The sequence below is a fragment of the Equus quagga genome, chromosome 11, assembly GCF_021613505.1.
Source record: "Equus quagga isolate Etosha38 chromosome 11, UCLA_HA_Equagga_1.0, whole genome shotgun sequence".
NCBI classification, from domain to species: Eukaryota; Metazoa; Chordata; class Mammalia; order Perissodactyla; family Equidae; genus Equus; species Equus quagga.
This window is the reverse complement of record NC_060277.1, coordinates 27,061,521-27,088,212: the sequence shown is the minus strand read 5'-3', so window position 1 is coordinate 27,088,212 and position 26,692 is coordinate 27,061,521. Positions and strand designations below refer to the sequence as shown.

General features: G+C 40.1%; 1 protein-coding gene across 4 annotated transcripts in view; it reads left to right on the top strand.

Annotated features, from left to right (window-relative positions):
* Nucleotides 1-26,692, top strand: part of CRYBG1 (crystallin beta-gamma domain containing 1) — a 186,416-nt gene that overhangs the window by 146,770 nt on the left and 12,954 nt on the right. For all 4 annotated transcript variants that reach the window (XM_046675090.1, XM_046675091.1, XM_046675092.1 and 1 more), the window contains 10 exons: nucleotides 809-974; nucleotides 3,399-3,538; nucleotides 10,937-11,063; nucleotides 13,109-13,144; nucleotides 14,094-14,251; nucleotides 14,964-15,090; nucleotides 15,186-15,331; nucleotides 23,874-24,000; nucleotides 24,200-24,232; nucleotides 25,165-25,277. In XM_046675090.1, coding sequence (XP_046531046.1) covers nucleotides 809-974; nucleotides 3,399-3,538; nucleotides 10,937-11,063; nucleotides 13,109-13,144; nucleotides 14,094-14,251; nucleotides 14,964-15,090; nucleotides 15,186-15,331; nucleotides 23,874-24,000; nucleotides 24,200-24,232; nucleotides 25,165-25,277 — 1,173 coding nt within the window. The remainder of the gene's footprint in view (nucleotides 1-808; nucleotides 975-3,398; nucleotides 3,539-10,936; nucleotides 11,064-13,108; nucleotides 13,145-14,093; nucleotides 14,252-14,963; nucleotides 15,091-15,185; nucleotides 15,332-23,873; nucleotides 24,001-24,199; nucleotides 24,233-25,164; nucleotides 25,278-26,692) is intronic.

Sequence of the window (26,692 nt, the reverse complement as noted above, 5' to 3'; positions counted from 1 at the left end):
AGTGCTTCTTTCTTTTGCAACTTTTGTTGGCATCTGTCTTGAAAGCATAAGCGCTTATGAGCAGCACTGTATATATTGACATGAGGTTTTTATTTAGTGTTTGATGTTGTTGGGAAGGATATTTTAAAATGCCTTCTGGGTAACTAAAGTTAACAATGCTGTATTGTATATTTCAAAGTTGCTTAAGAGAATACATCTTGAAAGTTCTCATCATAAGAAAAAAATTTGTAACTATGTGAGGTGATGGATGTCAACTAAACGTGTTGTGGTGATCATTTCACAATATATACAAGTATCAAATCATCCTGTTGTACACCTAAAACTAATACAATGTTATGTGTCAATTGTATCTCAATAAAACTGGAAAAACATGCTTTCCAGTAACACGAGTATCATCCTTTGTATCAATACATCCATTGATGTGGCTCTAATATGCAAGTTAAACTCCTCCTAAGAGAAGTGTTTTCTATACATATAAGAAAAAAAAATTACAGAAAAGTCCATTTATCTGATGTATTAACCATTTTCAAGTCTTCACTAACTGGCAGTTCCATAAAACATTAGTAGCTCTATAACACTCATATTGATAGCCAAAAGTTCTTTAAGATCCTGATAGAGTTCTTCAACTATCAGAGGCTTAATTATGCCCAGTAAAATTTTAGTTTTAGGGGGAGTTTATACTATTTTAATTGCTAGAGAATTGGTCACTAATCTATAATATATATAGTGGCTTTGAGCCAGAATTTTTGAGTAATCAAAACTTTTCTCACTAAGACTGGCTAATAGTTTTGCTGTGTTTTATTCTTAGTTGGATTTTATATGAGAAACCAAATTTTGAAGGGCATTCCATCCCGTTAGAAGAAGGAGAATTGGAACTCTCTGGTCTGTGGGGTATAGAGGATGTTTTGGAAGGAAACGACAAGGCAGAGTCTGCTCAGCCTGTGGTGATCGGTTCCATCAGACATGTGGTCCAGGTAGGTTTAAAACTAGTACACTTTTAATAAGGGAAAATTTAATTTATTCAGCAAATATTTATTGAATGCCAGGAATGATTCTTTTTGGAGAAACGTTCATTTTATGAAATAAGTGATTGGGAAAAATATTTGGTGCTTTTTGGTTGTATTTTCTATACTTTAATTGTATATGTACACTTTAAAAGAATTAGAAAAGAAGCATTCTAATTGGTTGGCCATTTTTTTCCGCAATATATCCTAAAGGTAAATTTCTCACTCCTGGCCCCCATTCCCATCTCCAAATGTATTTTACTTAATATTAAACTTGGTTTTGATGAGTTCTGTATGAACAGATTTTTCTTTTACTTAGTTTTCTGGTTGCTGTGTGAGTTCTCATTACCTTGAGTGGCTAACACGAGTTCTATTTTGGAAAAATAAATAATCCAAAAAATAATTTAGTTGGTAGTTCAACTCTGAGGTTTCATATGGGTTTAAAAAAATTAGGTATTTGAAGCCACTTTATGGATTGGGGAAAATTTCTTGGTTCCTTATTATTGACGAGGAAGTTGTATCAGTGTTTCTTTGTGGCTCTTGGGATTTGATGATTCTTTACCTTTTAAAAATGTAGAAGCTACCTTCCAAGTGGAAAATTAAAACCCCTAATAGAGATGGACGTTGGGGTGCAACAGGGAGAAAAGGAGTGTTCTAAAATGAGAATGAGTAAGAACGAGGAGCAAGTTTTGGCAGAGGAAAGTGACACCTGTTTCCTAGGTCAACATTTTTGAATAACTTAGATGATAATTGGTATTCTAATTATCTCTTAGTAGTTTTTAAGTACATAATGTGATAAACCTTATCTAAGACATGAAGAACCCCATTTAAAAATGTCGTGGTTAGTGGAATAATTTACCTGCAGTTTTTATTTACTGCCCACATAATGTTGGTAATAAAGCAATGTTTAAAAATATCATCCTTCAAATCCCACCTATCATGACGTACCCTCCCGTCATTTTGCTGAATTCTCTACTCTTTCTTGGCCATATTCTAATCTGCTTTTTCTGTATTTGTAATCATGATACCGATATAATGTTGTTTTCCTTTTTTTTTGCTTAAAACTGTGGTTCTCAATCCTTTTTCTCTCTCCATACCATTTTCCTGAAGATCACACTCCCATATTGATAACGTCTGCTAATGATCTGCAACTGGAGGTGCTACCAGAATCTGATGGGGTGGGGATTCAGGTGCATCCAGGAAGTGGGGTATGGGACATGAAGCACACTGGGAAAGAGGCCTCCTGTTCTTCCTGATAATGGCAGACCTAAAGCAGTTAATGCTTTCACGTTATTACATGGTTCGGGGTTTAACTGCGCATCCTATTCCATCGATGTGACATGCTGTCGTTTATTTTACCTTTCTTCTTTCTGTGGAACTTCAGGTGGTTTCTAGTTTTTTACTACTCTTTTAAATAATGCTGCACGAACATTTCTGTGAATTTAATAATTTATAATTTTCTGACTTACTTGCCTGGGGTCAATTTTTCTGAATGGCGTCATGTTAAAGGGTAGGAACACTTTTATGGCTCCTGATACATTATGAATGATGGTTTTTTTTTTTACAGATGGTGTTTATGGTTTCTTGAGACTTGAACATAAGTCACAACATATTCGAGGGGGTCACCTTTTTCGTTCATTAAATTTGTTCCCTTTGACACTGTTTGGAAGAGCCTCCCTTGAACTGACCCAGTGTTATCGTTCCTTCTGTGCCTCAGGTCACCTAGCTCAGCAGCGTAGAAGGGGCTCAGTCAACTTTCCCTTAGCACTCAGGCACTCAGTCACAAGTCTTTGGAGGAGCGTTTGAGGGACCATGGACATGCAGGGCGTGGGACAGCGACCAAAGTGCGGAGATCTGTCAATCACCGTAAACGTGTGCCTTTGCCTTTACAACTTAGACGAAACCACCATCCTAGAGGTTTAGTCGTAGTCGAGGCGAGTTACCACAGGGGACTGTGGGCACAAAACAACAGCGGAGGAAGGCGCCAAGCACAGCCCCTCTGTAGACCAGGGTCTCTGGACTGGATGGTCACAGGGGAGCAAAGGAACTGACACTCCTGTCACCAAGGAAAGCCGAGCAGTTTTTTCAGTGAGGGTGAGAGAAATAACTATGTTCCAGAATTCTAATCAAATACATTTCTGGTGCTCTTTGCTTGAATGTAACCCTGAGATGTGTGACTAAAGCAATGTGTCTGCCCCCCCAAAGACCACATATTATTAAGTCATGGGTGAAAACAGGAGAAGGATAAAATGGCAGGTGCTCTATGAAATGTATGGGTGTATTTAAAGCTTATTTTAACTATTTGAAGAAGAGAACCGGGAGCTTGCTGTAGAGTTAAATACATGGTGTAATGATTATTATATACGTACATATGTTGTTGCTGCTGTTTTTCAGGATTATAGAGTTAGTCAAATTGACTTATTTACTGAACCAGAAGGGCTAGGACTCCTAAATTCCTACTTTGATGATACTGAAGAAATGCAGGGGTTTGGTATAATGCAGAAGACTTGTTCCATTAAAGTCCACTGGGGCACGTAAGTATTTTATTTCCAATACAATTTTAATGAAGCTTTTTTGAGCACAGTACTGGAAAGAGGACTTAAGATGTTCCATCTGTGACTGGTTGTCCTGTTAAGTAATTATTGACTAACAGGTTTTTTTAAAAATAAGGTACATAAAATTCTGATCTTTTTTGTATCTATGTTACTATGATTCAGCTCTCTTATAAACAATAACGATTTCTTGGAGGAAGTGCAGGGAAAAAAATGCATTTTTGATGTAGAGATTTCCTTATCACAGAGGAACCTGAGTCATTCAAAGCTGAGTAACAGATTATAACTTCAGGGTAATTCAAAGGAAGTAATTCAAGGCATGTGCCCCTGATATTTCAGGTGGGATGGAGGCCAGCACACATGCTGCTTCCTTTAACATTTTCACACAATGCTGTCCAGAACCCCTAGGAGATTGGTTTCACAAATCACAGGAAACTGCGGGAGTATTTTGAAGGAAATGGGAGTATCTCAGATAGGGGAGAAATTAGGACGGAAAGTACAGGCTGCAAAACTGAAGATCGAGGTCTCCGAAGTAGAATGCACAGCCCGAGGCTGGATGTGCAAGACGACCGCGGAGATGCAGGGAAAAAAACACTGAAGCGTCTTTATATTTTATTTTAAATCTCTTCCTTTTAAGATTTTATTTTGGTGTATGTTTTCTAATAAATTCATAATATATTCAGTGATTATATATGTAGTTTATAAATATTTATATATTCAGAGACTGCTCAAAAGTTTTTATTAATGGTTTACGCATGACACATTACACATTATACATGTGTAATGTGTCAGATGGTAAATACAACAGAAACGTAAATTAAAGAGAGGGACAGTGGGAGTGCTGTTTTAGAGAGTGGTCAGGAAAGTCTCTGGTGACATTCAAGCAGAGACTTGTTCAGGAAGTGAGAGAGTCAGCCCTGGGGATAGCTCATGGAGGAGGGGCAGGGGGAGTGTCCCAGGCAGGAAGTATAGTGGTTGCAAAACCCTGTGAGCATGTTTGGGCAATAGGTAGGAGGTCAAGGTAGCTGGAGTAGAGAGAGCTAGGAGGGCAGAGATGGGAGAGAGGGCTCATGTCAGACCTTTTAGGAGTTGGAAGGGGTTTTAGATTACTTGAAGTGGCATGGGAAATTATTGGAGGATCACTCTAGGGCTATGTAGAAAACAGACTGTAATGAGCCAGCCCTGATTGCCTAGTGGTTAAAGTTCGGTGCTCACCACTTTAACGGCCTGGGTTCACTTCCCCGGGCGTGGAACCACACCAACCCTCTGTCAATCACCATGCTGTGGTGGCAGCTCCCAGAGAAGGACTAGAAGGACTTACAACTAGGATATACAACCATATACTGGGGCTTTGGGGAGGGGAAAATAAAGAGGAAGATTGGCAACAGATGTTAGCTCAGGGTGAATCTTTTCATGCAAAACAAACAAAGGCAAAATTTAAAAAGAAAACAGACTGTAAGGAGGTAAGGGTGGAAGCAAAGAAACCAGTTAGGAGGCAATTGCAATTATAGAGGCAAGAGGTTTTGGTGGCTTAGTGGGATAGTAATGGTGGAAAATGGTCAGATTCTGGATACATTTTGAAGGTAGAACCAACAACATTTGCTGACAGGTTGTATGAGGGGCTGAGAAATGTCCAGGGTTTGGGACTCCAGCATTTATTGGGATGGAGAAAACCTTGGGGGAGCAGGTTAAGAGGGAGAGTGAAATCTCACCTGCACATTCAAGTAAGGGGTCGGGAAGGTGACGGGATACGTGAGACCAGAGTTCAGTCGTGAGGGTGGAGGTGGAAACTTAGGAGTCACCTGCCTGGAGAAGGTGTTGAACCCACGTGCTGGATGAGATCTCAAAGGGAGTGAGAGTCCAGAGCAAAGGAGCCGTCTGAGTCTCAGACACTTTTAGACTTGGCGACTGGGAAGAAAAGGAGGAATCTTTTCAAAAGGAAATGTCATCATCTCTCAGTGCCTTTAATTTTGTCACATCAGAGAGATCAATGTATCTTTTTCCTTGAAGTTGAGAAATATCACTTTCCTAAGGAAAGAATGAAAATAGGTGTCTGCCATAATATTTTTTTAAAGATTTTTTTAAAGATTGGCACCTGAGCTAACAACTGTTGCCAATCTTCTTTTTTTTTTTCCTGCTTTTTCTCCCCAATTCCCCCAAGTACGTAGTTGTATATTTTAGTTGTGGGTCCTTCCTAGTTGTGGTATGTGGGACATCGCCTCAACGTGGCCTAATGAGCAGTGCCATATCCACGCCCAGGATTCTAACTGGCAAAACCCTGAGCCACCAAAGCGGAGCCCGAGAACTTAACCAGTTGGCCACGGGGCCGGCCTCCTACCATAATATTTTAATCTCACTGTCTGCAAGGTTTCATGACTCAGGCTTGGAATTGAACCATAATGAGCTACACTTATATAATGTTTCTTATCTTTGCAGGAAGTTTAACTTTGTCTCATAGGTGATAGTTATAAACCGGTTATAGCTTACAATTTATGATGGGCTGGCCTGGCAATGGAATTTTTTTTTCCTGGCTCTTCATTTCTGTTGCCGTCAGGATGAAAGCAAGCTGCCTTGGATGTTACTTCAAAGTTGGGGCTCATTGAACTTGGTTGGTCAGCTTTGGGACCAGGTCTTTAGGACTTTTACACATCTCCAAGGGGAGTCTTGATGGGTGGGGAGAATTCCGCGGATGACAAGCACCCGAGCTCGTTTTGCTTCTGCTCGTGCACCAGGCCCCTGGACTGGGGTAAGAGAAGTCTTTGCTGTGTAGGGCACAATTTTAGGTTCATTAGGAGATTTATTCCAGAGCCTGAGATTAGGCTCTTGTACACATACACAAAATAAGGGCATTACCCATCAAATTCTTATTTGGGAAATGAGTAATTTCCAACTAAATTTGCTGTTCAGATTCCATTGAATGTAATTTGCTTTTACACCTTTGTTTTAAGTAGCTAGCTAATGCCAGCATCCTCAAAGAGGTGAGGGAATATCTTTTTTCTTTTTCTTTGTATATTGCTAATAAACAAAAACAAGGAAATTTAGAACCTCAAAGGGAACATAAAGAGCATCTGTTCCAACACCATCATTTAACCAAGGACGACAGGCTTTGGTCACTTGCTCAAGTTGGATTCGTTGCCAGCAGAACAGGTGCTAACATGCAGAGGTACTGAAGTCAAGGGAGGGTTTTTAATAGCCAAATATTCTTTGATCAATTTTATTATGAAATATTTGATATATACAGAATATGTATATATAAGTATGAATTATGAAGCCTGGTCGTAAAACAAACCCCCGTACCCACCACCCAACTTACGACCTCAGCACTACCAGCACTGCTACAGCACCCCATGTAGCCTACCCTGGTCCCAGCCCCCTGACTCCTCCACACTTGTGACCCCTCTCTGGAGTCGTGTGTTTTTCTCATTCCCTTATTTTATAGTTAAACCCTATAGTATCTATCCCTGTAATATTTCAGTTATGCTTGTTTTTGAACTTTATAAAATGTTATCAAACTTCTCTGTGGCTTGCTCCTTTTTCTCTATGTTGTTTCTAAGATTACCCATATTAGCGAGTATTTGTTGTTAGTGCCGTGGAGTTGATTCCGACTCCTAGCGAGCCTGTGTACAGCAGAGTGGAACCCTGCTCGGTCTTTTTGTGTCATCCTCTCACCTTCCGGTGTTCCACTGCTAGTCACAGGGTTTTTACGGCCAATTTTTTCAGAGGTGGGTGGCCAAGTCCTTCTTTCAAGTCTGTCTTAAGTCTGGAAGCTCTGCTGAAACCTGTCCGCCATGGGTGGTCCTGCTGGTATTTAAATTACCAGTGGTGTAGCTTTCAGAATCACAGCCACACACAACTGCCACAGTATGACAACCGACAGATGGGTGGTGTGGTTCACTGACCGGGAAATGAACCCGGGTTGTGGCAGTGAGAGCAACAAATCTTAACCACTAGACCACCAGGGCTGGCTATTGATGAGTGTATCTGTATTTTAATCATTTTCCATTGCTATATAATATTGACTGTGTATATCTTCTTATGGCATATACCATATCAGAGCACAGCTTTTTATTATGAAAGTGTTCGGACAACGAAAGTAGACTAGTTCATTAAATACCCATATAACACCCATATACCCTCCACTTAGGTTCAATAATTGTTAACATTTTGCCATAATTGCTTTATCTTTTTTTCTGAGCACTTGAAAGTAAGTTGCAGATAACATGACCCTTCATTCCTATGTACTTAAGCCTGAATCTCTTTATAATGACATTCTCCTATGTAATTGTCATCATCATACCTAAGAAAATTAACAATACATCCATAATAATATCTAATCCATAGCCCAAATTTTCCCAATTATCTCAGGAATGACTTTTATGGATTTTTTCTAATCAGGATCCAGTCAAGGTTCATATAAATATATTTGGTTGTTCCGTCTCTTTAAGTCTCTTTTAATTTCTACAGTACCCCCCCTCCCCGCCCCCATCTTTGTTTCCCATGCCACTGACTTTTTGAAGAATTTAGGCCAGATGTCTTAGAGAATGTGCCACATTCTGGATTTGTCTCGGTGTTTCCTCATGACATTATTTAACCTGTTCCTGTATCGCCTGAATAACCTCAAAGTTGGCACATTCACATTTAATCTTCTGAATATCCACTTGGTTTCTATAAATAGCCAACATTCATGTGCAGCCATGTCTGGAGCATAAGACTGAGGATCCAGCTGGAAATTCTCTTTTTGGTTTAAGAACAAGTAAACAAGATAAGACCGATTTTTCTTGTGTGACTCAGAGTATTTCTAAAAGATAATTACACAGATGTTTTTTAATAAATATATAGACGGCCATTGTTATGACTTCAGCAGTATTCATTTGAATGTGCACATTTGTTATGTTTGCTTTTTTAAAAAGCTCCCACTTTATAGTCGTGCTGTTTATTCATACTATAGGCAAAAGCCCATTACCTCAGTCCATAGGAAAATAAAAGAGTGCTTTCAGAACCTGAAATAACACTGCCTGAGGATAGTTTCCCCCTCTCCTAATGGCCTTGTGAATAATGTACCTTGATGAAATAGAATCTAGGAAAAAAGAATCAGGCTCTGTATATGAGTCTTCCAATTCCAAAGTCCAGCTGCATTCATAGATGTCTGAGCTCCCAGCAGGCCCTTAGCGCCCACTCCCTGAGGAAGTGCCCTCACTTCAGCAGCCTTTTCAAATGTATCAGTTCATGGGTTCAGTTTTTTAACAAATTCCCCTTTACCCAAAATTACCTTCCTTCTCTAAATGTTGTGTGACTAAACCACATGCTTCAAGGAAAGTAAAATGTTTGGTATCAGATAACTAAATCCCCTCAGATCTGAAATTATAGAAGGAAAGACTTAATGAAGGGGTCCTTCGGTGAGCATCATTTCAGAATCTTAGATTCACTTGTTTATGAGCCATCCATCGTGTTTATGAAAAATTCAGCCTGTTCACCTGTGACGAGTCAGATTTTGAGGCCCTTGGCTTGTTAGCTTACTAGCACAATTTATGATGAACTGTCATTATTTACTTAGGGCATGAAATCAGTTTGTGGGGTGCCTGTGATAGCTTTAAGCTCCAAAAAATATGCAAATGCATCCTTAACTGTCAAGCTTTAAATGTCAGGAAGTTTAACGGAGCCCGGTCTCAGCCTCTGTTTTCTTGTGGTTTAGCGGCATTGCTGTGGTAGTTAGAAGATAAGCCTCTTTTTCCATTAAATTAATTTTTCACTGAAGTATATACAATATTTGTATGAAAAAGTACACAAGTCATAAGTATGTAAGCTGAGTGAATTTTCCAAGTGTAACCCTCACCCAGATCGAGAAATAGAACACAACCAGTATCTCAAAAGCCCCCTGAACCATGCCTCCTCCTGGTCGTGCCCCCACCCCCTGCCCCAGTAACTATTACCCTGACTTCTAATACTAGATTAGTGTTGATCCCCCATCCATACACCACACAGAGCCTCTCAACATTCTTTTGTGTGTAGACAGGTTTTCAGTAGGATTCTGATTGTAAATCCCTGTATAATTAGTGAGTCGAAAGAAGTTACTGATTTACTCAGGGGAATCCTTAACAAAAACCATCACCATAAATGTGCCCTTGGGCCAAAATTGGGAACAAAAGCAAAGCAAAGAGGGGAGAATAAGACCCATTTTGCTGGTAAAAGATTTCATTTACAGTCATCCTCTTCTTGGCACAGTGTTCCGGGGAACATGGTGGAGGACCCCAGCTAGGACACTTTAGCAAGACTGATAAAGACTTGGAGAGTATAAGTGGTCACTAAGAATGCTCTATTTGTTTATGAGGGAGGTATATAAACACCTCTCTCATATAAAAGTCGCTTCCCCAGCAAGCTCATCCTCCCAGAACCCTCCTAGGAATGAAGACATTGACAAGACTTTGCACAGTCTTTAGACACAGTTCTAACAGGCATGATTTTCTGGTTTCCTGGTTTCTAGCACATTAGATGAGGGTGGGGCTGCTGGTTCCCTGACCACAGCAGAAGTGACAGCTGACAAGCCCGATAGAAGGGTGCAGTATTAAAAAAGCCATAAAAATCAGATCCAAGAACGCAGAAAGCTGTGGGGCCTGGGAACAAGCAGCTTTACAGACCTTTGAAGCCCCCGAGGACACCACTGTGCGTTGTCATGCTCACAATGATGATCCTGAGTCATTGTGAAAAGAGTAAGTTAAGTTCAGTGCACTCCCTGGAATGAGAAAAATTGCTGTGAAAAAATCACTAGGAGCCTGGCTCTGGAATTGGCTTGGAGCAGCCCTGCATTTGGTACTTACAGTGTGGGGCCCTGGGCCCTTTACTTAATAACTTCATCTGTAAAATGGGGACAATAGTATTCTCAGCATTGTTGTGAGGATTGGAGGAAATTCTGGGTGGCATTCCTTGTAAGCTCTAGGGATTTGTTAGCTGTTGTTAATTTTTGTCACTGTGACAAATGATTAGGTAGAACATCCTATTTTTTGGCTACATGTGAGATGTAACTTTTTAAAACAAAGCTTGAGATGTCCAGCTAGGGCCTCTCTAAATACATATGGGGCAACCAGATAACTACTTTTATTGCTTGGAAGTGATAGAGATGTTTACACTTTGAAGCAATTCATAATATAAATTGAAATAAGTAGACTATGCCAGCTAAGGAGACAAGTAAAAGATCAAGAAAGGGTGCATATAATGGCTTAGTCCTCCTTGAGTCTACCATTGCTCTGATACCTAAGTGTAAGTGTACCTTGTGCAGATCCACATCCTCTCCCATTCTTTTCCTCTCTTGTCAGTGGGGTGCTGTGTCCCACTGCAATAAATGATGAAGTGTCTCTGTTTCTTCTTTCCTTGGTGTTTATTTAGGTGGCTGATTTATGAAGAACCTGGATTTCAGGGTATCCCTTTTATCCTGGAACCTGGGGAATACCCTGACTTATCCTTCTGGGATACAGAAGCAGCGTACATTGGATCCATGCGGCCTCTGAAAATGGTAAAAATGGAATCTAACAAAGTGTTCCTGGAGTCAGTGATTCTTTGTCGGGTTGACTTTGATAAGTTACGCGATGTGACTTTGAAGCGATGAAGCAGACTTCTGAAACACAAATGTGTAGCAGATGGGACCTATTGTAGACAGAAATAATAGAAAGTATATCTCGCTAGATGCTACAGATGACCAAATGTGGATTACCCATGGCCTTTGCCTTCAGGGCATTCTCAGCCTAGCAGAGCAGCAGGTGTGTGCACGAAGCTTCAGCCCAGGGTGGGTTTAAGAAGTGAAGAAAGTGGGGAATTAAATCTTTGTGGAAAAACAGAACGAAGGTCAGATAGAGTCCACCTCCTCGGTGATGCGACGGAGAAGGGGCATAATTATTTAGGAGAGCTTCATGATAAATCAAGTTAGGTCTTAAAAACCGAGCGGGATTGTTTTAGATGGAGGTGTCAGAGAATGCACTTTATGAGCCAGGGCAGAGCTGGGGGAAGAGCAGGGCACACTGAGGGCCAGCCCAGTTGTAGTGACAGGAGGCTAGGCGGGGTGGCAGCTTTGGGGGCATTGGGACTGGATGTCCATGTGAGTGTTGTCTCCCCAGGCTTTGCCCTACCCCTGTATTTTGCCTGTCCTTTGTTTCTTCTGCTAGACCCTAAGCCAGGCTGCATCTGTCTTGGCCCCCGTTTTGGGCACCGTCTGTGCTGCATGGTGGGAGGGACTCACTGAATAACTGTGGCAAGAGTGAGGCTCCTGTTACAAACATGTTCTTGAAATTCCACTTTTCACTGTCTTCTAGAATCAGTTTGAAACAAATTAGGAAGTCAGGAAGATAATTCTTTATCTTAATTTTATCCCTCCTGCCAAAGCTTGCGGTGTAATTACCTCCATGTTTGCTGGACCTAATGCAAATGGTTTTGGGCTGTTTTCTAAAATTAAATTCCCTTTCAAAGAACAAAGTTTTGTTAGTTTTGTGAATGTATGAAAGAATTGCTCCAGGTTCTGAATGCAGTTTTTAATGGTAACTTACAAAACTGTGACGTTCCCGGCATTTGAAAAGGAAACTTTTGAAGAGGATACTTACTTAGTTGTATAAACTCTGGTTTGTTGATAAAATCAGGCACGTGCCTTTATAATTACAGTTCATTTGAGCATCTTTGGCTGCACTACACTTTTTTTAAGCTATTAAATATATATTGGTGAAAAATATCCTTCTGACTTGACCTCTCCTGATTTTAACTCTAACCCTGTTTAATATTTCTATACAATACCTTTTCTATGGTTCATTTTAGTGAGTTTTTTTGGATTAAAAAAAAATTTATTATAAAAGTATAACAACCCTCCATAGACCCATCCTGCGGGAGTTTTAAATTTTATCTGACAGTTTATCTTATTATTTCAAGTGTCCTCCAGGTCACATGGTGAACTTGCGTGAACTCAACAGCGTTGTAAGTCAAGGGTTAGAAAATCAGATGCCTCCAGGGGCCAGGCAGCAAATAGACGGGAGTGAGGGTGGCTGGGATTTGAACTGAGGGAGTGGTGGAGACAGGCGGCTGGAGGCCATGGCCCAGCTGGAGGGTGGAAGTAATAGAAAGGATAACTTGCTAAATGCTACAGATGAAAAAATGCGCATGAGCCCAGCACTGTAGTGCTAGTGAAGGGTTACTAAGTGCTAAAGGGGAAGGTTGCTGCCTGAGAATCTGGGTCCAGAGATGTCCGATCGTAGGACTGCCTTTTAGGAGACGTGAGAAATATGCACATCTATGAAAGATTTTCTGAGTTAAAAAAAAAAACTTATTGGGACAAAAAAAACACCTAACACGCAGATTCAGCGTATGGACCACCTCTGTGAGACCATGCTCTACACTGTCTTCCTATGTCTCCATCTGCATTGTTGGTCATTTTAGAACTGTCGCAACGTAAATGAAATCCGCCTGGAATGCAGTCACTCTGTGAGGTTCAACGGCTTACCATAAACTGCCATGGGTAATAGGAAATGGTAATGTATTAATGAAAAACCATTTTTCTTACTATGTTATTTTTCTTTGCAGGGTGGCCGTAAAGTTGAGTTCCCGACAGATCCTAAGGTAAATATATATATCTATTTAAAATTTTATTCCCATTTCATCTCCATGAAGATAGCACTTGTGTGATTTTCCATATCAACCTCCATAAAACATAACTTCAGCCAAAGGAAATTGTCCCAGTTTACACATGCCATCCGTCAGGCTGGAAGATGATGCTAATGGCACTAGTCATCACTAACAGTATGTGAGGCCCTGCCTCAAAAGGTTCATTGTTGTGTTAAGTTTATAATTTGTGTCTGTATTTACCCATTGCACAGCCAACTGCCAGTTAGCCAGGAAAAAACTTTTTTTTTCAAGACAAGTTCTCCCTGCTCCAGAATGTTCTTTCTGCTACGTCTACTTTGTACATCACTCAGTTTGATCTATAGTTTGTTTCATTATTAAAGCAGCTTAGAATCCTCTGGTTCCTTAGTTTGGCCCAAGCAAAATTCTACATATCAGTTCTAGATGTTGAACCAAAACCAATTATTTACAAGTTGTCTTTTGAACCTTGGCTTTGGGCTATACCATATCAGGGGAAAATATTCTGATGTTTAAAATTCTATTATAAGGTACTGTGATTAAGTTAATTTTTAAAAATACGATTAGGGGGCCAGCCCCGTGGCCGAGTGGTTAAGTTCGTGTGCTCTGCTTCGGCGGCCCAGGGTTTTGCCGGTTCAGATCTTGGGCGCGGACATGGCACCGTTCGTCAGGCCACATTGAGGTGGCGTCCCATATACCACCAGTAGAAGGACCCACAACTAAAATATACAACTATGTACTTGGGGGATTTGGGGAGAAAAAAAGAAGATTGGCAACAGTTGTTAGCTCAGGTTCCAATCTTTTAAAAAAAAAACCCAAAAAACATGATTAGAAAATTTTAATTTGCTATTAAATGACTGATTTAATGTTTAGCTATTGAGATATTTAACTTCTTACAAATTACTGGTATATCTCATTTCTATTATAGGTAGTTATTTATGAGAAGCCTTTCTTTGAAGGAAAATGTATGGAACTAGAAACAGAAATGTGTAGTTTTATCATGGAAGGAGGAAAAACAGAAGAAACGACTGGAGATGAATGTTTGCTGCTGACGTCAGTAGGATCCATGAAAGTTCTGAGAGGCATGTAAGTAGGTGGGAGTAACCTGGAAGGATTTTTTTCCCCTTTAATAAAGTAATAAACATGACTCCCCCACTCCCCAAAGTCAACATTCCAGATTGTGCGGTAGAGTGACTTTTAAACATGTTCTCCTCCGCCACTTGTGACCTGGATTTGACACAGCAGTTTGAGGGGCTGATTTGGGGTCAGTCGGCTGAGCAAGGCTGATAAATTGGCCCATCCAGGTTGATCAAACCTACAATCTTGTTTATTAATGTTATGCTCCAAACTATTGAACTGTTAGTTTGCCTTCCATCTTTTATGATATTTTGTACCTGATAGATCTCACATGTTTCCTCTAGAAGTATACACTGAAGGTGGTCTTGTAAAAGCCAAAAATATGTAATACTTTAATTACTATTTGAAGAAAGTTCATCCAGTCTTTTGAGTCAGTTCTTATTAAAGTCACACACACACAGACAGACACACAGACACACAGACAGACACGCACATTCTCTGACTCTCCTTTACAGGTCATTGATATATGTTTCTTAGTTTGTTTTCTTGAGGCCATTCTGTTAGAATCTTAAGTTTTAGAGAAGAATTCAAGTAGTCATAATGCACGAGGCCATGTCTAGCTTTAGAAATATCTGTGTTTGTCAATGAAACTGATAATATACATTGGAAAAATTCTACCACCACTTAAAATTACTACTCCTCCATGTTCTTTCTATTGTAGTTGGGTTGCTTATGAGAAGCCTGGATTCACAGGTCATCAATATTTGCTTGAAGAAGGAGAATACAAGGACTGGAAAGATTGGGGAGGTTACAACGGAGAACTGCAGTCTTTGCGACCTATATTAGGTGTAAGTTAAAGAAAAGCTAATGGCTAAGACTTGGTCTTTCCTGGAAAATAAATATGGCCAGCCTTTGAATTTTGAATGTTTTTTTTCCTCAATAGGATTTTTCAAATGCTCACATGATAATGTACAGTGAAAAAAACTTTGGATCCAAAGGTTCCAGCATTGATGTTTTAGGAATTGTTGCTAATTTAAAGGAGACCGGATATGGAGCGAAGACACAGTCTATTAATGTACTGAGTGGCGTGTAAGTAAAATAACACAATTGGGATTTTAGACATGGTTTTACCTTGGTTTTTGTTAAACTAATGGAGTCTCTGACACAGAGGAGGCACGCAATGAATAAACATTAACAACTAAACGTTAAATCAGTCATTTAATACCTAGTGCCATGATATTTTCATAACTGCTTTTCAAAATCTTATATTTTTTCACATGTAACATAATATTGGAATAGGGTTTTTGGGTTTCGTGATAGAAATCTGCAGATCCACTCCCCTTGTCATTCTGCATGGAGAGATCTCATGAATTTCTTACGATGGAAATCGAAATATAACAGCTATCTAACATTAGAGACCTCAGATTGGGACAAAATCCCATTTGATTTTCCTATGGTCCTATTCCTGCTCCACTATATTTCTTCACTGTTATTTTGACATAAAAATAATTATTTCAGGGCCAGCCCGGTGGTGCAGCAGTTAAGTTCACACATTCTGCTTCAGTGGCCCAGGGTTCACCAGTTTGGATCCCGGTTGCAGACATGGCACTACTTGGCAAGCCATGCTGTGGCAGGCGTCCCACATAGAAAGTAGAGGGAGGTGGGCACAGATGTTAGCTCACGGCCAATCTTCCTCAGCAAAAAGAAGAGGATTGGCAATAGGTGTTAGCTCAGAGCTAATCTTCCTCAAAAAAAAAATTATTTCAGTGCATCTGGAGTTAGCAATTGAAGACTTTATTAATGCTAAAATTCTTATTGAAAGATGATCAGTCAAAACTTTGGGATGCAAGTGACTGGAAGCCCACCTGAAGTGTCATAAGTGATAAAATGGAATTTATTGGCCTACAAAGCTGAAAAGTCCTGGAGAAGATTTTGCTTCATTCGTGGCTGGATACAGGGCTTCAGACACTGTCATCAGCACTTGGACTCCCTCTTTCTCTTGACTGGGGTTTTTCTATGTTGGCTTCACTTTAGGCAGGCCCTCTCCACCTGGTGGCCTGTGGCAGCATCATCTGGCTTTGTTCTCCTATCTCACTGCTTCCAGTGGAAAGAGCTTCTCTTTCCCACAAAAGTTCCAGGCTTGACTTTGATTCTGTAGGCTTGGGTCACGTGCACCTGTCTGAACCCATCACTGTAGCCAAGGACATGGCAGTGCCTGCGTTATGTGCCCAGCCCCAGAGCTGAGATACAGAGTCAGTCCCATAGGACTGCTTAAATATGATTGGGGTGAGTGTGAGTAGTTTGCCAGGAACATCAGAAGGAGGGGGTACAGGTACTGGATGGGTAATACCAGATGTCTATTAAAAGGAGTTACACAAGTATTCTTAGGATCTAGGCTGATGTCAGTTATAATTTGTTGTGAGGATATTCTTAAATGGTTTTGTGAAATCATTTGACATAATTCTGTTGAAAGTGTGTAAGGTTAGGTTTTTTATGTCATACGCTTTTTGAATCATTCTAACCTCAACTCTATTGTATTTCATGGGGCCTCCCACAGTAGCCCTGGATATTTGAGATGTGTCTTCATGTAATGCTTTTACTGTTAGTCATGTTCACTAAGTTCTTGTGTAGGTTGTTGCTTGTGGCACCACCTTGGCAGAATGACTTCAGTGACTTCTGGGTCTTCCGTTCTTAGCAGGAAATGCCTTCTACTGGGTCCTGTTCTAGAACCCTCACATTTTAGAATTCGCCATAGGCAAGAGGTATGGTATGGCAGAAGTCATCTGAAATGTTGCTGCGGCTCTATAGTATTTTAGATTGCCTTTAAAGTTAATTATTTAGAAGGAAAATGCAGTGACCGACTCAGTCTGGGGAAACAGTTGTACGTTTTGATACTCGCCAGGTGTTGGTTCCATTAGTCAGAGCCCAGTCATGCATGCTAGCAGAGGAAGCAAAAGGATGCCGGGTAGAATTCCCTTCGGGCATTTATGTAGAGAATGTGTTAGCACTGGTAGAATTATTGTCCCTGGAGCCAATCTTTCTCTTTCACTCAGCCCTTGTTTACTTGAAGTCATTTTCCTTTATAAAGTGTTGCTTTTATGTGTTTCTATTTTTAGTCATTTCTAGGTGCAGTTCCTGGCTTAGGCTTTTTTTTTCTGGTTAAAACAGTTGAGTTTTGATATTGGGGGAGAGTTGAAGGGAGGTGTGTACACACACATGCACACCGCACCACTTCCTTTCAAATTCTGCGGTTGTGGAAGGGTTTCTGTATTTACCAGGGCCAGCTGCTTCCTCATTTTTCATTCAGTTGATCATTTGACAAATATTTATTGAGGTCTATAATGTGCAAAGCATTATATTATGTCCTCAAAGAAGTTACAGTATTTATATAAAACAAAATTGTTGCTACAAACGACACAGAGATTAAGTGCTTTGGGAATCCACAGCAGAGAGAGATTAATTTCCAGATTGGACACAGGGATGACTTTGGAGGAGGGAGCATTGCAGTGGAGCCTTGCGGCATAGGAAAGTAGAGATTTGCCACTGTCACATGGGTAACAAATTTCTGGGTGGTACCCTCATTATTAGCTCTGAAACAGAGAACCGCCTTCAGGAAGGATGCTCACGAATCCAGCAGTCTTGGTTCTAGGAACTGCCTTCTGTCTCTCGTTGGACCATCGAAGAAACGCCTTAACACACACTGCTGCTCAGTTCTGGTTCTAGGCTGTCTTCTTGTCAAATAGGGGGAATTGGGCTAATTTTTTAAAACTAAGAGCAAAATGAAATATTTCTAGAGACTGGATTTAAAAAATAAAAGTGTTGTTGTTTTCAGTTCCTTTTCCTCTCCCCTCCATGGAAGGGCCGGTTTGCCCTGCTGCCCTTAAGGTCAGCGCAGAGATTGCGCCAGCTGGAACCTGCTAGTACTCGTCCTCACCTCCCCTTGCCCCTCCCCCCGCCCCCGCCCAAATCTTACAAACCGAGAAGTGTTGATTCACGTGTACAGAATACATTTAAACAAGGACAGTAAGGAATTTTCTTCTTAAGAGTCTCAAGTCTGAGTTATAGGTTGACTCCGCATCATAGGTGTACCAGAGAATTTCAGATTTCAGTTTGTGGGTTTTTACCCCCATATTCACGGGTGATTCATCTGGGGCAGCATCTTAGAAGGAAAACAACACTACTGTCAATTCAAGGAACATACTAATAGGTTATTTTCCTGCTTCCACTTCTGTGAATTAGAAAGGCTCCTTGGGTGTTGGGTGTTTCCTTACAAGTAATTTAGTTTTATAGGGAAATATAGCACTCACACTTGTTAGTGAAAAAAAAAAAGTGCTGGATAAAGCTTCCCCCAGGCTTGCCGGTGGTTACCTTCTCTCCTGGGTTTTCGGTCTCTCCTCCTCATTGGCTTTTTCCCTCCCAACCTTGAAGTCAATCAGGCAGAAAGGCCTTTAACCCTCTGTGCTCCTCTAACTTGTTACCGACCCACAGCTTGCCAAGAATACTTTTTTGTGATATGGCTTATCCTCTTTAATTTTTAGGGTTTTTTTTTTTTAAGGCCTGGTTTTTGTAAAGTAGATTTTCTCGCTCTGCAGATGCTTCTCCTGACCTAGCCGTATCCCATGCTCCCACTTTGTGTCACTTCCCTGTATAAGGTGTGATAAGCTGCACACATGGTTACACGTGGCCCATGCGCCATGTAACCTCACGCTGTGTCAGCACCGTGACCTTGGCCGCCTCCCTGACTTATCAATGAAAATACAAACATTCACAAAGGTTAGCTGACTTCTTCAAAGTTATCTTAAGGTTAATGTCATGACCACCGCTAGAAGTAGGTCTCCCAACTCCTCACCTCAAAATGTTAAAGAACGGGTTTTTAAAGTGCTTATGGGGTTCTGAACGGGGAGAGCCGTATTTTCTGAACTAGCCTGTGCCTGGTGTTTACAGCAGTTTCTCCGTTCAGATGGCCAGAAATGAATGTTCAGACGTTCGCTGTCATAAGCTCCTTCTCTTGAGGTTTTTCCAGTGTTCTCTTCCTCCGTGATGGCTGTTCATTTCCTAGAATGACTGTACTTGAGTTTTTAAGGCAAGCCCTTTAGACCGTAAAATTGCAATCTGTTCTACTTATGAAGTGCGTGGAGACTGTTTTAGGTGTGCCCTACTGTAACAGGAAATGAAAGGGAACTTTACAAGGCGGGTGGCAGTTCAGGGAATGCAGTGGAGAGAGGCTGGTGAACCTCAGGAGACTCAGTCCTGGGTTCAGTCATCCCTGGTCGTAAACTGATTGTGTCACCTTGGACAAGTCACTTCCCATTCAGAACGAACACCAACAAATGATTCTGTGTGATGCTGCTTGCCATTTATGAATTTTCGAGGGCAAGGATTCTGTCTTTTTATCTTTCATTCCTAGTGCCAGTCTAGTTTCTGGCACATAGTAAATGGCCAATCAGTGTTCGTTGAATGAATAAATGAATTAACTTTTCTGTGTTTTTAGGTTTTCCCTTCTGTAAAATGTGAAACCCAGTACCTCCCTAGAAGATTAAACGTGATAATAGATAGGAAAGCATTTTGGGAAGTTCTGAGGATGTATACAGGCATATACGTACTATTCCTTTAAGCTGTGAGAGGATCCACAGGGCAATGAACTAACTGAGGAGGAGACACTGAGTATCTCTTGAATGTAACAGAACTGAAAACGTTTCTCCCTTCAAAGACTTGATCTTTGGATAGGAAATAGAATCAATAAGTTGGCTTTGCTGATTTTCCTCTCTGAGTATGGATCACTTAAAAGAAAACAAATGAAAACATTCCAAAAGAGATTTGTTTTTAGTATTTCTGAGACAGCTCAATTTTGCTTATTGCATAGTTGTGTCATGTTGGAAATCTTGACTGAAACAAAATTTTAGTTACTTGGCTATTTTGTTTTTTTTTTAGCATTTTTTTCCTGTCAACATATTTTTTTCAGTGTGGTTTGTTGTATAAATAGAGACATGGCTTCCTGTAAGAACTTTCTGGAAAAATATTTTAATGTTATAGCAAAAAGAATTCTTACTCGCTTATTAAAAGAACTTTTACAGGTACTTCTTGAAAGTCCAGATTGTTTCCTTAGAACAGAATTAGAAATACAGGCAAACACCCCCATTGGAGCTTTCTCAGGGAATAAGATTCCATAAGCAAGAACACCAAAAGCTTCATGTAAAGATACTCTTTCACTTGCCACTTTCTTATGTAGACAAATCTATCTGCTTCTAAAAGATTAGTGGAGAATCGCCAAAATTAAGATTACTGATTAGTAAAACAAACGAAAGTTTCTGGATGATCCATATTTACCCAAATGTGTGCGACAGTTGTATTGTGTATGTAAAGCATGAACCACGTGTAAGAAGTCAGTGTTTCTGCTTTTTTTTTTATTGAGTTATTGATAGGTTACAATCTTGTGAAATTTCAGTTGTACATTAATGTTTGTCAGTCATGTCGTAGCTGCACCACTTCACCCTTTGTGCCCACCCCCCACCCCACCTTTCCCCTGGTATCCACTAAACTGTTCTTAGTCCATAATTTTAAATTCCTCATATGAGTGGAGTCATACACAGATTATCTTTCTCTCGCTGGCTTATTTCACTTAACATAATTCTCTCAAGGTCCATCCATGTTATTGCAAATGGAATGATTTTGTTCTGTTTTGCAGCTGAGTAGTATTCCATTGTATATATGTACCACATCTTTATCCATTCGTCTGTTGATGGACACTTAGGTTGCTTCCACGTCTTGGCTATTGTAAACAGTGCTGCAATAAACATTGGGGTGCACAGGACTTTTGGGATTGCTGACTTCAGGCTCTTTGGATAAATACCCAGTAGTGGGATGGCTGGATCGTATGGTAGTTCTATTTTTAGTTTTTTGAGGAATCTCCATACTGTTTTCCATAGTGGCTGCACCAGTTTGCATTCCCACCAGCAGTGTATGAGGGTTCCTTTTTCTCCGCAACCTCTCCAACATTTGTTGCTATTAGTTTTAGATATTTTTGTCATTCTAACGGGTGTAAGGTGATATCTTAGTGTAGTTTTGATTTGCATTTCCCTGATGATCAGCGATGATGAGCATCTTTTCATGTGCCTATTGGCCATCAGTATATCTTCTTTGGAGAAATGTCTGTTCATGTCTCCAGCCCATTTTTTGATTGGGTTGTTTGATGTTTTGTTGTTGAGTTGCGAGAGTTCTTTATATATTATGGATATTAAGCCTTTGTCAGATATATGACTTGCAAATATTTTTTCCCAGTTAGTGGGTGTTTTTTTGTTTCAATCCTGTTTTCATTTGCCTTGAAGAAGCTCTTTAATCTGATGAAGTCCCATTTGTTTATTCTTTCTATTGTTTCCCTTCTCTGAGAAGGCATGGTGTCCGAAAAGATCCTTTTAATACTGATGTCAAAGAGTGTACTGCCTACGTTTTCTTCCAGAAGCCTTATGGTTTCAGGTCTCACCTTTAGGTCTTTAATCCATTTTGAGTTTATTTTGGTGAATGGTGAAAAAGAATGGTCAATTTTCATTTTACATGTGGCTTTCCAGTTTTCCCAGCACCATTTGTTGAAAAGACTTTCTTTTCTCCATTGTATGCCTTCAGCTCCTTTGTCAAAGATAAGCTGTCCATAGATGTGTGGTTTTATTTCTGGGCTTTCAATTCTGTTCCATTGATCTGTGCACCTGTTTTTGTACCAGTACCATGCTGTTTTGATTACTGTAGCTTTGTAGTATGTTTTGAAGTCAGGGATTGTGATGCCTCCCGTTTTGTTCTTTTTTCTCAGGATTGCTTTAGAAATTCGGGGTCTTTTGTTGCCCCATATGAATTTTAGGATTCTTTGTTCTAATTCTGTAAAGAATGTCATTGGGATTCTGATTGGGATGGCGTTGAATCTGTAGATTGCTTTAGGTAGAACGGACATTTTAACTATGTTTATTCTTCCAATCCATGTACATGGAATGTCTTTCCATCTCCTTATGTCGTCATCCAATTCTCTCAGAAAGGCCTTGTAATTTTCATTATATAGGTCCTTCACTTCCTTAGTTAAGTTTACCCCAAGGTATTTTATTCTTTTTGTTGTGATTGTGAATGGTATTGTATTCTTGAGTTCTTTTTCTGTTGGTTCATTACTGGAGTATAGAAATGCTACTGATTTATGCAAATTGATTTTGTACCCTGCAACTTTGCTGTAGTTGTTGATTACTTCTAACAGTTTTCCAATGGATTCTTTGGGGTTTTCTATATATAAGATCATGTCATCTGCAAACAGCGAGAGTTTCACTTCTTCCCTCCCTATTTGGATTCCTTTTATTCCTTTTTCTTGCCTGATTGCTCTGGCCAGGACCTCCAGTACTATGTTAAATAAGAGTGGTGATAGAGGGCGTCCTTGTCTCGTTCCTGTTTTCAGAGGGATGGGGTTCAGTTTTTGCCCATTGAGTATGATGTTGGCTATGGGTTTGTCGTATATGGCCTTTATTATGTTGAGGTAGTTTCCTTCTATGCCCATTTTGTTCAGAGTTTTTATCATAAATGGCTGTTGGATCTTAAATGCCTTCTCTGCATCTATTGAGATGATCATGTGGGTTTTATTCCTCAGTTTGTTGATGTGGTGTATCACGTTGATTGATTTGCAGATGCTGAACCATCCTGTGTCCCTGGTATGAATCCCACCTGATCCTGATGTATGATTCTTTTGATGAATTGCTGAATTTTGGTTGCCAAAATTTTGTTTAGAATTTTTGCATCTATGTTCATCAGTGATATTGGCCTGTAGTTCTCTTTTTTCGTGGTGTCCTTGTCAGGTTTTGGTATCAGCGTGATGTTGGCCTCATAGAATGTGTTAGGAAGTGTTCCATCTTCCCTAATTTTTTGGAAGAGCTTGAAAAGGATAGGTATTAAATCCTCTCTGAAAGTTTGGTAGAATTCCCCAGGAAAGCCATCTGGTCCTGGGGTTTTATTCTTTGGGATGCTTTTGATTGCTGTTTCAATCTCTTTCCTTGTGATTGGTCTGTTCAAATTGTCTGCCTCTTCTTGAGTGAGCTTTGGGAGATTGTAGGAGTCCAAGAATTTATCCATTTCCTCCAGGTTATCCATTCTGTTGGCATATAGTTTTTTGTAGTATTCTCTTATAATCTGTTGTATTTCTGCAGAGTCTGTTGTTATTTCTCCTTGCTCATTTCTGATTTTGTTTATTTGAGCTTTCTCCCTTTTTTTCTTTGTAAGTCTGGCTAGTGGTTTGTTAATTTTATTTATCTTCTCAAAAAACCAGCTCTTTGTCTCATTGATCCTTTCTACTGCCTTTTTCGTTTCAATAGTATTTATTTCTGCTCTGATTTTTATTATTTCTCTCCTTCTGCTGACTTTGGGCTTCATTTGTTCTTTTTTCTCTAGTTCAGTTAGGTGTGCTTTAAGGTTGCTTATTTGGGATTTTTCTTGTTTGTTAAGATGTGCCTGTATTGCGATGAATTTTCCTCTTAATACAGCTTTTGCTGTATCCCATATGAGTTGGTATGGCATGCTATCATTTTCATTTGTTTCCAGGCATTTTTTTATTTCTTGTTTAATTTCTTCAATGATCCATTGCTTGTTCAGTAGTGTGTTTCTGCTTCTTTAGGTGGGTAGCCTATGAAAATCCCGACTTCACAGGAGAACAGTATATACTGGATAAAGGCTTTTACACCAGTTTTGAGGACTGGGGAGGCAAAAATTGTAAGATCTCTTCTGTTCAACCCATATGTTTGGTAAGAAGTTATATTTTTATATGAGAATATTTAAGTGAATTCTGCATTTCCTTAGTTTGTGCTGATGGTTCATGTAATAATATGATAGAAACGACCCTGAAATTATTTTTAATAGTAATTGCTAATGATCCAGAAGAAGAACTTTTTCAAGATGTCTGCTCTACTCATTTCCTTCTCTCTCCCCTTTAAAAATTTTTAGGATTCTTTCACTGGCCCAAGGAGAAGAAATCAGGTAACTTAAAAAATATTCTTTTTTTCATAATTAGGGGACTTCCATTGAAAAGCTGAACTTATGTGTAAAAAGTCATGCATTTGGGACATTATGTTAGTTTTACCCATTTTTATGCCTAAAAGCATAACTGTATTTTTAAATTAGGACTTAAGTTTACTTTAATGCTTAATTGATAGCATTGACCCACACCTAATATTTCTTATAAAATGTTCTTATTATGTAAAGTTGAACTTATATTATTACATTGAATCAGAGTTTACATTATATTAATACACTAAAATTTCAAACAATACATATAATTACTCTGATAAACAGTGAAATGAATTTTCCTATTTGTCTGTCTGCATTAGACAAACATTTTATATGCTGTCTTGTATATGGTCTCTCACTCAAGTCTTTGAATGCTACTGTCTCCATCACCTGAAGCGTACATTCGTTATTTAGCCTTTTTAATGGAAGTGTTCAGACAGCCATAATTATAGAGGCACAAACACTGCAGCCTCCTTTACTGGCATACACAAGATTCCAATAAGTCAGCAAGTATCTTCCATTGAGAGGGAGGAAAACTATACTGCATGATTCCAAATCTAGCTTCTTGTAAATGTTAGAACTGATGAACAATTACTTTTGGCCACAATAGAGCTGTAAAATGCCTCACAGCTTGTTAGGACAGGATGTTCTATAGAAAGCTGCCTCTGTTGTTGGACTATCCTTTGATGTCTCTGAATTAAACTAAACAATGATGGGTGGTGCAGCCAAAGTATTTCTAATTGATCATTAATGTAGAAGTAGAAAATTAAAGGAATTATAAAATTTACACCAATTTACTGTTACAAGAGTTAACAGGTCATGTTTGGGTCATCATTTCAAAGGATGAATGAGTTAACTTGTTTAGGAAAATAATTTTATGTATTTCTGTTTACTTTTCAAAGATTCACTTGTTTTCGGAACCACAGTTTCAAGGTCGCAGTCAAAGTTTTGAAGAGACAACAAGTCAAATTGATGATTCATTTTCTACCAAGTCTTGCAGAGTTTTAGGAGGCAGGTAAGCAAAACAGTGGACTGGCAGAGCCTAATCACGGGGGGAAGAGAGAATCCACATATCAGCAAGCATTCAGTAATACATCTAGGTGCTCGGCACTCTGTGAGACCACCGAATAATACAGGACCGTGTCAGGACTAACGTGTACTTTGCAGCGTCTGAGTGCTAGACATCAGAGGACGTGGAGATCAGCATGGGCTGCAGAAGCTGAAGAGCACCACCTCACTGCGGTGGGACTCAGACCAGGTTCTCTAGTCTCCAGGCCTGTCCCATCATCTGTAAAGGGACACTAGCTCATCTCTAGGGCCCCTCCCCAGGTGGATCTTTTGCAGGTGGATAGGCGTAGGATGGGCATTCTGCATGATAGGCAGGTGCAGGCCTGGAGTGGCGTTGGTATGCACGCTGATCAGGGAGGCCACCACCCTCTCTAGCTGGGAGGTCTTTGTACTGGGAAGAGGGGAAGCAAGTTTGAACAGGGAGGGTGGGATCAGGTCGGGAAGGCTCCCCCTGAGCATATGAGTTTAGATGGATGACACAGGAGACACGAGACGGGAAAGGCGGTGAGCTCCAAGTGCCACGTTGAGAAGAGTAGTTTTACAAAAGCTTTAGAGAGGGGAGAGCCCAAGGTCAGGGGACCTTGGAGCAACCTGTGCAAGGAGTGATGAGGGAGCAAGTCTAATAATAATACAGCCGTGAGTTGCTTAACAACGGGGATACATTATGAGAAATGAATTGTTCGGCAATTTTGTCGTTGTGCGAACATCATAGAGTGTACTTGCACAAACCTAGATGGTACAGCCTACTACACATCTAGGCTGTATGGTACTAATCTTATGGGACCACTGTCGTATATGTGGTTCGTCGTTGACCGAGAGGTCGTTATGCGACGCATGACTGTAGTGCCTTCTATAAAAAAGTTCTTCGGGCTCTAAATAGCACCATCCTATCACTTAGCATTGCAAATCAGAAAGAGCACTGGCTTTGCATTCAAATGCACAGATTTACAGTGACGCGTCACAGTTTATTAGCACAGCCCTCCCAGCTCTGTCCTAGATCCTCTTTATCCCCTCCCCTGCTTCATTTCCTACTAGTAGACAGGTCCTTTGGTGGTTGTTTATTTATTGTCTGTCTCAGCCCAATAGAGTGTAAACTTCAAGACTGCAGGGACTTTGTTTTGTCCTCTGTTCTATCGCAGCAAAGGAAAAGTACCCAACACATAATTAGTCCTCAGTAAGCATTTGTTGGATCAAAAAAACAAAAACAAAAACTCCTAACTCTTCTGGGGGAGCATGGTAAATCACCATTTTATCAACAATGCTGAGGCCCAGAGAGGGTGAATGACATGTCTAAGTCACTGTGGTGTTTTGACTCCTGGCCCAGTGCAGAGGTGTTGGAGATGAGGATAAAGGAGTGTGAGA